Here is a 12,115-nt window from a genome sequence, read left to right on the forward strand (position 1 = left end):
TCTGAGTCTCATTTCTTTCATTTTGTGGGTTTTGCCTGGAGCTGCTCATTTTTCTTTGTACTCTATTTAGGAGAGTTCTCTTATCCCTAGGTTGAAGTTGGGCTCCTTCAGTGAAAATTACCATTTGTTTTCACCACTCAGTTTGAGGCACTACCAACTAAGGACCACTTTAAAAACTCTGACTGAGGTTTTGTTGAACACAGAGGTAGCATTATTAAATGACTAACCTGCATGAAGTTTGGGTTGTAATTACAAATTCTTTAGAAAGTTTTTTTCTTTTCTTATTATTCACTGCAACGATTGACAGAGACAAGTTTCCTTAGAACAGCTGAGTGAGTTTATTCTCATGTACGCTTACCAAAGGTGGCCAATTTGGGATCCTATTTTATGCAAGTTTCTTCTATTAGACTTTTCACTTTGTATATCTCTTAGGCCTCATCCCCTTTCCCTCAAAATCTCCATGCAACTGTCAGAGTAGATGCTCAAGGTCTCGGGGATTAGAAAGAAACCTTTAGGGTAATTTCCACTAGGTAGGTAGTTTGGCTTCCATGGTTCAACCTTTACTTCATTTGAGAGCTCTACAGATTTGTTTGTTTTATGCTATACATTTATAAAGATGTTTACAAAATGTTTTATCCAGCATTTCAACTAATTTGACTGAAAGAATCTTTTAGGGCACTTAATCTGCTGGCTGTTTCTCATAGCATCATTTGTTTTAACACATGAGATTTTAGGATAGAGAAGAGAGAAACACATGTATTCAGTCTACTACCCAATCTTTGAGATGTCTCCCTCTGTGTTTTTAAAAAATTTTTTTCTTTTATAACCCTGTTGCAGAATTAAAGTCATTCATTTAATAAACTTTTATAAGGCATTTGTATGACAAGGGACAATTTAAAATTACCTAATATACATGCCTTTATGCTGGTATAATCTGGGAGTGGTGATAGCAAATACAATAAATAACTTGTATATAGATGTCTTAGTCATTCCCATTGCTACAACAAAATATCACATATTGGGTAATTTATAAACAACAGAAATTTGTTTCTCACAGTTCTAGAGGCCAGGAAGTCCAAGATTAAGGTGCCAGCAGATTCAGTGCTGCTGAAGACCTTCCTGCAGTGCCCTCACATGGTGGAAGGGCAAAAGAGCAAAAAGGGACTAGGACACTCCCTCAGTCTCTTTTATAAAAGCACTAATTCCATTCATGAGGATGGAGCACTCATGACTTTATCACTTCCCAGAAGGCTCTGCCTCTTAATACTATCACACATGAATTTTGGTGGGATATATTACATTCAAACCATGGCAGCAGGAAAATATGTGGTGAGTGTTGTAAGAAGTATAAAATAAAGTACTCTAATAGTTAAATGAAGGGAGGATTAATTCCCATTGAAGTTATCATAAAAGTTCAAGAGGAAGTGGCCTTTCTTAGTGGTTAAAGAAAAAAAATTTTCTCAGCAGGAGCAAACATATGGGGCACCTTTGAGAAATTTTAGGAGCACTATGTAATTAGAGAGTAAGATATATGGAAAAGAATTCAAATCCCGGCTATGTGATCTCAGGGAAGTTACTTAATCTCTCCATTTCTCAGTTTCCTCTTCTTTAAAATAAGGGCAGTAATAGTATCTACCTCACAGAATTGTGAAAATTAAAAGAAATATTACATAAGCATTGCAAATAATTTATAATTAATTGTAAATAAATTTATAATTTATAATTAATGATTTATAATACATTATAAATAACTGATAAATATTAGGCTTTCTTATTGCAGAGAAGTAATTTGCAAGATTTTACCTGAAGCTGCAGTGACATCGTTAGCCTATTAGGGTTCCTCACCCATACATTCTAAGATGTAGGACCTATTCTGTGCTGGGCCAGCCACCCATGTGAGCACCCTGGGAAACCACAGAGCTTTAAAGGAAGGTCTGATTGTAGCCTATATGCTTACATTTCTCCAACACTTATGAGCCAATGTTATTTATTTTTTAAAAAGTTCCTTTGGACCTCCTGAAATTAAAAGAAAGAAAAAAGAGAGAGATCAAAGAAAGTCAGTTTACAGTTACATTATCCCTCTTAAATACATGGTTTAGAACTATGTACTTTTGAAGACTTCCAGTTCCCAGTCCAGCAGATAAGGAGCTTAGAAGTCGCTACATCATCCTAATGAGTAAAGAGCTGAAAAAACTGAAAAATCAACAACTCTTCTTAGATCCATCACAAGACAAACCATTGCCACCCGAAAGTGGAGAAATAGGAAGATACAGAGAATCACAACTTTCTGGAGCAGAAACCCACGATCAGAAACCTCCAGAAGAACCAGTGCTGGGAGACGAACATCTGAACTGTCATTGATAAAATTGCTGGAAGCTCAACACAGACAACTCTGAGGGTTAAACACTCCAGGGACCCAGGCATAGGAGAGTCCCACACTTTTGTGAGTTCTATCTCCAGGTGATCTATCAGGTTATCACAGTGAAATATCAGAGAAAAATACCCTAATGCTTCCAACAGAGAGAGAGGAAAAGGACTATTTTGAAACAGAGCAAAGCATTCTGTTCTTAACAGGGCCCCGCCTCGGGAGAGGTGATTTTACTGGAGACTGCCTCTGGAGTTTTGTTTTGTTTTGTTTTGTTTTGTTTTGTTTTGTTTTGTTTTGTTTTGTTTTTGAGACGGAGTTTCGCTCTTGTTACCCAGGCTGGAGTGCAATGGCGCGATCCCGGCTCACCGCATCCTCCGCCTCCCGGGTTCAGGCAATTCTCCTGCCTCAGCCTCCTGAGTAGCTGGGATTACAGGCACACGCCACCATGCCCCGCTAATTTTTTTGTATTTTTAGTAGAGACAGGGTTTCACCATGTTGACCAGGATGGTCTCGATCTCTTGACCTCGTGATCCACCCGCCTCGGCCTCCCAAAGTGCTGGGATTACAGGAGTCAGCCACCGCGCCCGGTCACCTCTGGAGTTTTATCAGAGCCCGACTTATCTGGAGGAAGGGAAATCTGTAACTCCAACCAGCTCTATCCTTTCACATGATGAAAAGGAAATACCCAGCTCCAGCTCTCTAGCCATCCCGTCCCACCAAGCAGGGAAAAATAACTGAGAAGCAATCACTGATCAAGGGTGAAGTCCAGGAGCACAATCTCACCAAAAGGCTGAGACCCAATTGTAAAATTGTAGAACACTTCCCCTCCTCCCACATCTCCATTGCAGAGGCCTGTTTATTGCAGTTTCTTTTACCTAGTATATTACATCCACTTTTCAACAAAAATATTACAAGACATACTAAAAGGCAAGAAACAGAGTTTAAAGAGACTGAACAAGCATCAAAGCCAGTCAGCTATGACAGGAATGTTGAAATTACCAGAGAAGCATTTTTTTTAACTATGATTAATATGCTAAAGGCTTTAATGGGAAAAGTAGACAACATGCAAGAACAGCTGGATCCTGTAAGCAGAGAGGTGGAGAGTCTAAGAAAAAAAAACAAAAAGAAATGCTAAAGATCAAAAACACCATAACAGAAATGAAGAACGCTTTTGATGAGCTTTCAATAGACTGGACACAGCTGAGAAAAGAATCTCGGAGCTTGAGTATATGATAATAAAAACTTCCGAAACTGAAAAAGAGGAAAAATACTGAAACAGAGCAGAATATTCAAGAACTATGGGACAGCTACAAAATGTATAATGGGAATATCAGAAGGAAAATAAAATAAATAAAGGAACAGAAGCAATATTTGAAGCAATAATAAGTAAGAATTTTCCCAAGTTAATATCAGACACCAAACCACAGACACAGGAAACTCAGAGAACACCAACCAAGATAAATGCACAAAAAACTACATACAGGCATATTGTAGCCAAACTTCAGAAAATAAAAGGTAAAGAAAAAATCTTGAAAGAAGCCAGTGGGGAAGAAAAACACCTTACCTATAGAGGAGCAAAGATAAGAATTATATCTGACTGCTCTTCAGAAATCATCCAAGCAAGAAGAAAGTAGCATGAAATATTTAAAGTGCTGAGAGGAAAAAAACCCCACCAACCTAGGATTCTATACTCTGTGAAATTATCCTTTAAAAATGAAGAAGCATTTTTATCAGATTTTATCTGATTTTTATCAGACAAATGAAAATTCAGGAAATGTGTTGCCAGTAGACCCACTTTGCAAGAAATATTCAAAGAAGTTCTTCAGAAAGAAGGAAAATGATATCGAAGCTCAGATCTATATAAAGAAAGAAGGAGCATCAGAGAATAAGTGAAGGTAAAAGAAAAACTTCTATTTTCCTTATTCGTAACTGATCCAACACATAACTATATTTAAAATAACAGTAGCAATCTATTCAGACATAGGTTAGATAGATAGATGATTGACAGATAAATCTTAGATAGCTAGAGAGATAATAGATTTGCTTTTATACAAATGAAATGAGTGACAGAGATGATGCAAGGGATGAGAGGGACTTTGGGTGGTTGTGATGTGTTCACGTAGGTTCATCAGTGGTAACAAATGTACTACTGTACTATGGGAAGTCTATAGTGCAGGAGACGGGAAGGCAGTGGTGTTAAAGGGGAACTCTGTACTTTGCACTCAATTTTGCTGTCAACCTAAAACTCTCTGTTACTACTTTTTTTTAAATTATACTTTGCATGGAAGTGAAATGAAGACAAATTAGAATTTTTGTATATAAGCGTCAGCTCAGGAAATTTGTATGGAAACTGGTAACTTTCCATAGCTCCAAACAAGTAGCATCGCAATTTGCTCAACAGAACAACCTTGTTCTACAAATCTATGAGTATTACTAAAATAAAGAGAGCAATAAACTTCCATGTCACACCATACTGCAAAAAAATAAAATGTTTAGGTATCATTTCTATATACTTTGGAATATTGTTAGGAATGTCTATACCTGTCAAAATAAGTTAATACATTTTGAGAAGAGAAAACCTTTGGTTTTAATATTAAGCTTCTTGGGGCACATTTAGATGTCTAAAATCTGGAACTGAAGCAGAGCTCCTTGTCATTCATAAGTTTCTGCTGTAATTTATTTGAGTGGCACTACTCTTTTTCTCTTTTCCCTAAAGCAAAAATAATGCCATGATGTTCAGTTTGGCTGCTCATGCTGATTGACACTGAGTAAATTGTCTCTGAATAAGATGAAAATGTAAATCTTTTTTGAAGAAAATAGCAATATAAAGGCTCCTGTGTTTCCCTTTTTCTTTTAAATTGCAGCTTGCAGAAACACTACCTGAATCACATTTTCTCTCCTGCCTGTCATAAAAGAATCCATTAGCTTGGTCCCCACGTCAGAATCTTAATCCAGCAAAGACTGACCATATGAATTGACCACTGAACAGGAAGCCTACAGCTTTTTATAAACTCAACCAGGCCTCTCTCTCTCTGTTATACCAGCAAAATATTCACCCACCCCACATCCCACACCACAGTAGTACATTTGCTACAATTGATGAACCTACATGAACACATCACAACCACTCATTTCACTTGCATAAAAGCACATTAGAAGGGAATCACCTTTCTGCCATTTTTTCACCTTAGTATTATGTTCACCAAATAGTATAATGAACCACTGTGATACATCACCAAGCATCAGCACTTATCAATTCATGACCAATCTTCTTTCATCTGTGCCCTCACACCTTTCCCATATTTTTTTCATAGTAAATCCTCGACATCATATTGTTTCATCCATAAATATTTCAGCATTATTTCCAAAAAGTAAAGACTCCTTTTTAAAAGACATAAAATACAATTATCACCCCTTAAAGTAATTAACTATAATTACCTGTCATTATAAATCTTCAGTTTATGCTCAAATTTCTAAATGGTTCATAAATGTTATATAACGTATTTTACAGTTAGTTCAAATCAAGACCCAAAGAAGATTCACACATTGTAATTGGTTGATAGATCTCCTAATGTGTGTGTGTGTGTGTGTGTGTGTGTGTGTGTAAGGTTAAACACTTTTTGAGTTCAAACTCATACTTACATGTTTTCATCTGTTTCTCGCCCCCCACCCCCACCCGGCAACTCCTACCCCTGCCTTTGTTAATGCAAATGGGTTTTGTCTTACAAATTTTCCTACATTGTTGAATGTGTTACTCTATTTTCTTTTTCATAAAATAGGCATTTTTATTTTTAAAAATAATGAGGGACTTGATCAAATTCAGATTTTTTTGAAAGATCATTTCATAGGTAGTTGTGTGTTATGTCTGGACGCTCATAATGTCCAATTTTTTCTCTTTTTGTGATATTAGCAACCTTTGATGATCAAGTCTTAAATCCATTGACTCATTAGGAGTTCCTTCACTTATAGCTGGGATATTCCTATAAAAAGGTAATTCCTCTCTACCACTTTTCTGTTACCCCGTGGTACAATTTTTATAGAAACCACAGAACAAATGCTTAGTTCTTTCCCTTTACTAGTTTTCAAAATAATTATTTCTTCGTTAGCATCCTTCATCAGTGACGCACTAGAGGTGTTTTTCTTTTTTTCGCATTACTATGAAGAAAGGGTTTTAAACATATTTGGTATGTTTTAACCCATTGCAATTGTCTGTTTTAATGATCGAATTGCCCCATCTTTGTGATGGGAATTTCTTTAAGGAATATCTTATGACTCCTTCTGATGTGATCCTATTAGTCTTTGATAGTGTGCTTGCTATTTTCTGCTGCAGTCCTAGAAGCATCCGTTGCTTCGAGGAACTCTGCTTTCTTTTGATGGGAAATGATATTATTTCAGCATCACTGTCTGGGCCTGTGGGTGCTTGTTGTTTGTGGTTTGTTATTGTCTCTAGGCCATTTCAGGGATAGATCTAGGAAGTGTCTGTGTCTGTGCGTGTGCGTGAGCGTGCATGTGTGTGTGTAAGATTAAACACTTTTTGAGTTCAAACTCATACTTACAATTTTAATTCAGGACTAAAAAGTTAATTAACCTATATTTTAACTGTATTTCCTTTCTTTTTTTTTTTTTTTTTTTTTTTTTTTTTCTTTTGAGACGGAGTTTCTCTCTTGCTACCCAGGCTGGAGTGCAATGGCGCAATCTCGGCTCACCGCAACCTCCGCCTCCTGAGTTCAGGCAATTCTCCTGCCTCAGCCTCCTGAGTAGCTGGGATTATAGGCACACACCACCATGCCCAGCTAATTTTTTGTATTTTTAGTAGAGACGGGGGTTTCACCATGTTGACCAGGTTGGTCTCGATCTCTCGACCTTGTGATCCACCTGCCTCGGCCTCCCAAAGTGCTGGGATTACAGGCTTGAGCCACCACACCCGGCCTTGCATTTCCTTTCTTTAATGTCAAATTTCCCATTCTCAAAACACCAGAAAATCCTGTTATTTTTACTAAAAAGCAACAACGGCAAAGGGACTCTATGACCCTTGGTATTTCAAGAGAAGTTAAATATTTAGGTGTAACAGAAAAAATGGTTTGCATCCATAATAATCATTGCCACTAATCAAATGGAAAGATGATAAATTAGCTTCTCATTCAGGGAGAAGCTAATGCTTAGAAATTAACATGTACTTTGTACCTAGATTAAAGATTCAGTATAAGTGGAGGTTGCTCTGTGGTGAAAGAAAATAGATGAGTCTATACTTGCTAAGACATTCAAAAACACTTTTCCAAGTTATATTAGAGGCTGATACGTATCTGTATTGAGAAAAATAAACACTTTCAATCACTCCTTTGCAGCCATGCGTAACTCAGGCTCTGTGATATGTTTTGTTTTTAGACCTAGATACCCCTGGAGCATTTCACTCATATGGAATGACTCCAGGGTTAGCCCATGGAAATCTGCAAGTAACAAGGAAAATAAAATCCCAGTAAAGCAAGTCAGGTTTATTTTCTTGAAAGTGCCCTGCACATAGTGGGGAGTAGTAGGAAGCCTGTCCCTTCAACAGACACTAGAAGCCAATCCATTTTAAGGCTCTTCAGAGCTCTGAAATGAGCCACCACATAAATGAGGATAAACCGAGTCTCATTCCAAGAGCCCTTAGAACATTTCTATGTCTCCTCATCATCATATAAGTAACTGTCATGCAAGGTAAAAATGTGACAGTAGATCTTCAAGGAAATGCCGTGGCCACACACAGGAGAGAAACATGATCGGGGAATGCCAGAGAACTCCTCGGAACAGGAGCATGATTTTAGGGGAACTCATTCATCCATTTATTCAACGGTTTATCGAACACCCACCCACTCACTCTGTACCTTGATATCGTCTCACAGCAGACCCAAATAAATCTAGTTTCAAATCCTGGATCAAGCCCACTACCTTTGTGGCCTTTGGCAAGTTATTAAGCTTCTATGCCCTAATTTTACCATCTGCAAAATGCAGGCAATAATACCTGCCTCAAAGAATTTCTGAAGTTAAATAGGAAAAAGACCATTTTAAATGCCCATCACAGTGTCTGGCAGATACACAACACTGCAGGAAACTTACCTTGCCTGCCCAAAGAGCTTCACCTTTCTTTGTTAGAGGAGAGAAAAAGAAGAGGGAGGCAAGATAAGAGGGTAGAGGACTTGATAGATGAGGATGTAAAGGGTTGTTGCAGGGAACCAGAAAATAAGTAGGCAGACTCAAGTGAAATAATTGTCTAGAGGCACTGAAAAACCAGCACAAAGAGGTTTGGTCAGTTGATTTGTTTTTAGGTATTTGAACAGAGACGTGGACAGTGGAGGTTTTCGCAGCTCACTTAATTTTGCATGGTTAGGAAACTTGATGAATTAGAATATCTTAATTGACAGAAAGTCTCCCCATTCATGTTTGTGGGAGAGAGTGAGTGGGGTGTGGGTAAGGCAGGTAAGGAGAATCTGTTGAGATGTGAGACTCACCACTGAGAATAATCGTTTTACTTCTCCAATGGAAAGTGAATTATCAAATTTAAGAACAATTTCTCTGAGAGAAAATTTGCCTCCACTCTTTCCCACACCCTTACCCTTATTATTTGGCTTTGCAAGCATCCCCATGATATAGGCTTATAAATTTAGTTTATCTCTCCCTTAGCCTGGTGTTCCTTTATTATACCACTTTACTGCTTCTTTAGGGCTGAGACTCCAAAATTTGGGTCAAATGTTCCATTAAGTTAACCACTTTAGAATACCAATAACACTCCCGCAGCACTTTTCATCTCCATAGCGGTTCACAAACATCTCCTTCTTCACTAATGAAGATGAGTTGAATATCTTAGAGCATCCAAAACCAAAGCTATTTAGTCATTGTCTGATGTGGGAAAGTGAGAGAAAATGCAAGACCAACAAAAAAGTATATTACATTTCAAACTTGCTGATTCAAACTTTTGAAAAATTCTTTGAACATGCAGGCAGAACTCATGCCACGGAATCCTGGCTTTTGTAATGAAAATTGCCGTATGCATAGTAACAACCTTGTAGGGGTGTTTTTAGCTCTTCGTATTTTACAGAGTGCTTTCCGATTCATTATTTCATTTGATCTTCATGAAAATCCACGGAAAAAAAAAGAAATTATTGTCCACATATTTTAGACAAGGCCTATTGTGATCAATTCACACCCTCAAGTTTCCAGTTACTAAAGATGTGTGCTGGGACTAGAACCCCAAATTTCACTCTCCAAGTCAGAAGTTCTTCCCATGAGGTTTCCTACCTGTCCTGTGCTGTGCAATAACTGGAGGTTCCACTGGGGCTGGAGGAATGGAGCAGGAATGTGTGTATTCCCTCCTTTTTCAACTAGAGCAGCTCCACAAATATACTGCATTTGGGGCTCTCACATGGATTTCTCCAGTTCAGTTTTATTGCACAGAGCTTGCAGCATCTCCTCTATTGTTTATGATCCAACTGGACTGTGAGCTGCATTTTGAAATTACCTACAGGCCTGCAAAGCTCCATTCAGGGCAAGGTAGTTGTATACCATAATCTCTCCCTCTTGCCTGCCCGCAACCTTGCATCTTTAACAACTAGCTGTTCTGGGCCAGTAGAGCCATCTGATGGCCTTTGGATGCACCAACTCTTCCTTGACTTCCTTTTCTTCTATATGAGACTTAGCATGTTTCCTCTTTTACCACTGGCCATTTTTACCTTTGAGTTTTTGATGCATCACACAGGCCCAGGAGGATCTTCCCGATCAGAACTGTCTTGCCATGGTGATGCTGGTGCCTAACACACTTGTGCAGCCAAGACTGTTGAAGAAGCAAACACTCATACACTCATTCTTCAGCAAATTATTACATTCCTAAAGAGATGCTCTTTCTATCTTCCTTTGTCTTCTTTATTCTCACTTGCACTCTTCATTTTTCCTCTCTTTTGTCTTTCCATGAGCATAAAATAATCAGAACATAGATGACAAGTACAATGCCAGTTACCCGGTATCTGAAAAAATTGAAGCCATTACTTCTGAAGGGAAATTAAGCAAGATAAATATTGAGTAGTGAGTGACGACATTTTTTAAAGAGCGTTCAGGTCCAGAATCATCACAAGTCTTCAGAGGCTTCATCTATAATCACTTGCTTTTTATAAGCATGCCTTGAAAACTCATTTCTCCTTTTCATCCTTCAAAATTTAGCTAAAATGTCACTTCCTGCAAATGTTTTACTGACATATCTGGACAGCCTCCATCACCCCTTCTGATGTCTCCTCCAGAACTTTGAACACACCTTTTACTATAGCACTTTACACATTATACTTATTACAATTGCTTGTTTGTGTGTCTGTATCTCACACTAAACCAGGAATTGGTTTTTGTTTTGCTTGGCTTCATCCTTTTCTTTCAAGCAGCTAGCATAGAGCCTAGCTGAGCACATTGCAGATGTACAATTTTTTATTGTTGTTGATAAATGTGAATTTAGTTAATTAAATGATCACCCAAGATTCAAGAAAAAACAAGCTCATTCTTACTCATTTTAATTTCTTTTTTTGGAATAGAATTGCTTCTACTATTCCTCACTGAAATTTGAAGTGTATTTTCTGTTGTCATATGAGTTGTATAGATTTTGTTGACAAAATTTAATTTAAGAATCCTAATTTATAAATTATTTCTATGGAAAAATATATCTTACCTTCTAAAATGTTCAAGCATATATGAAGAAAAAAATGGAGTTTTGCCCATACCTAATCTATATACTATGAAGGTAGAAGGGAAAATCTCTGTACTTCGCTTTTCACAGAAAAGCCTGTCTCTAATTCTCTTTCTCTCTGTTCCCTGATGTCTGCCCTGTCCCTGCCCCTACAGCTTTACCATTTAGAAAATTTATCTCATTCTCTTCATCTTTCCAAGGTTTACAGTTTAGATTTCTGTTGTATACTTTTTGGTCTACCTTGAATCTGTTATTCACATATTTTCCCCTGTTGAATCCCGTTGTAAGAGGATGAGCACGATGTACTTTTCATTGTTGATTTTTCACAATGGGATTTCCAAGTACAATATTGAGCTACAGGGGATATTTTGGTTCCAGGTAGGAACAGCTCCTAGTTCCTTATCATTTGCCATCTGAGTACAAAGCAGATAAGGTCCATATTTCAACCTTCACACTCTCTTTTCTCTCTTGCCCATCTTCTATTCTTTTTTCGAGAGATGAAGAGAAATGACATAATCAGGTCAATAAGGCATTCTTTTTCATTTTGATTGTTCTTGTCTGGGTGCTTAATTATGAGATGTCAATTATTCAGCACTCTAAAGAGCATTCTCTTAAGCTCAAAACGTTTTAGTCATCGGTTATTAAAGGTGCTTGTTTTCTGCTTTTAGGCTACAGTGGTGGCTGTGTGGCCATGCGAGGAAGGCATCCACTTGGTCGCTGGGAAGTGAAGGACTGTCGGCACTTTAAGGCAATGTCCTTGTGCAAGCAGCCAGTTGAAAATCGGGAAAAAGCAGAGCATGAAGAGAGATGGCCCTTTCACTCCTGCTATTTGCACTGGGAGTCAAAGCCTGGTCTGGCCAGTTGCTTCAAGGTGATACCAAGGTTACTTGGGCATTCTTAAGAGAACCAGCACCATTTTAATTTGATGCATGTAGCCCAAATTTCTTTATTCCAAGATCCTTTTTTTTCCAGAACAGGGTCTGACAGATGGCAGGTGATTAATCAATATTTGTTGCCTGCCTCTATTCTTTCAATCATACTCCAAA

General features: G+C 37.9%; 1 protein-coding gene across 3 annotated transcripts in view; it reads left to right on the forward strand.

Annotated features, from left to right (window-relative positions):
• Positions 1 to 12,115, forward strand: part of PLA2R1 (phospholipase A2 receptor 1) — a 127,645-nt gene that overhangs the window by 66,730 nt on the left and 48,800 nt on the right. For all 3 annotated transcript variants that reach the window (XM_003921943.4, XM_010329811.3, XM_074399623.1), the window contains exon 12: positions 11,738 to 11,940. In XM_003921943.4, coding sequence (XP_003921992.3) covers positions 11,738 to 11,940 — 203 coding nt within the window. The remainder of the gene's footprint in view (positions 1 to 11,737; positions 11,941 to 12,115) is intronic.

The sequence above is a fragment of the Saimiri boliviensis genome, chromosome 5 (assembly GCF_048565385.1).
Source record: "Saimiri boliviensis isolate mSaiBol1 chromosome 5, mSaiBol1.pri, whole genome shotgun sequence".
Lineage (NCBI taxonomy): Eukaryota > Metazoa > Chordata > Mammalia > Primates > Cebidae > Saimiri > Saimiri boliviensis.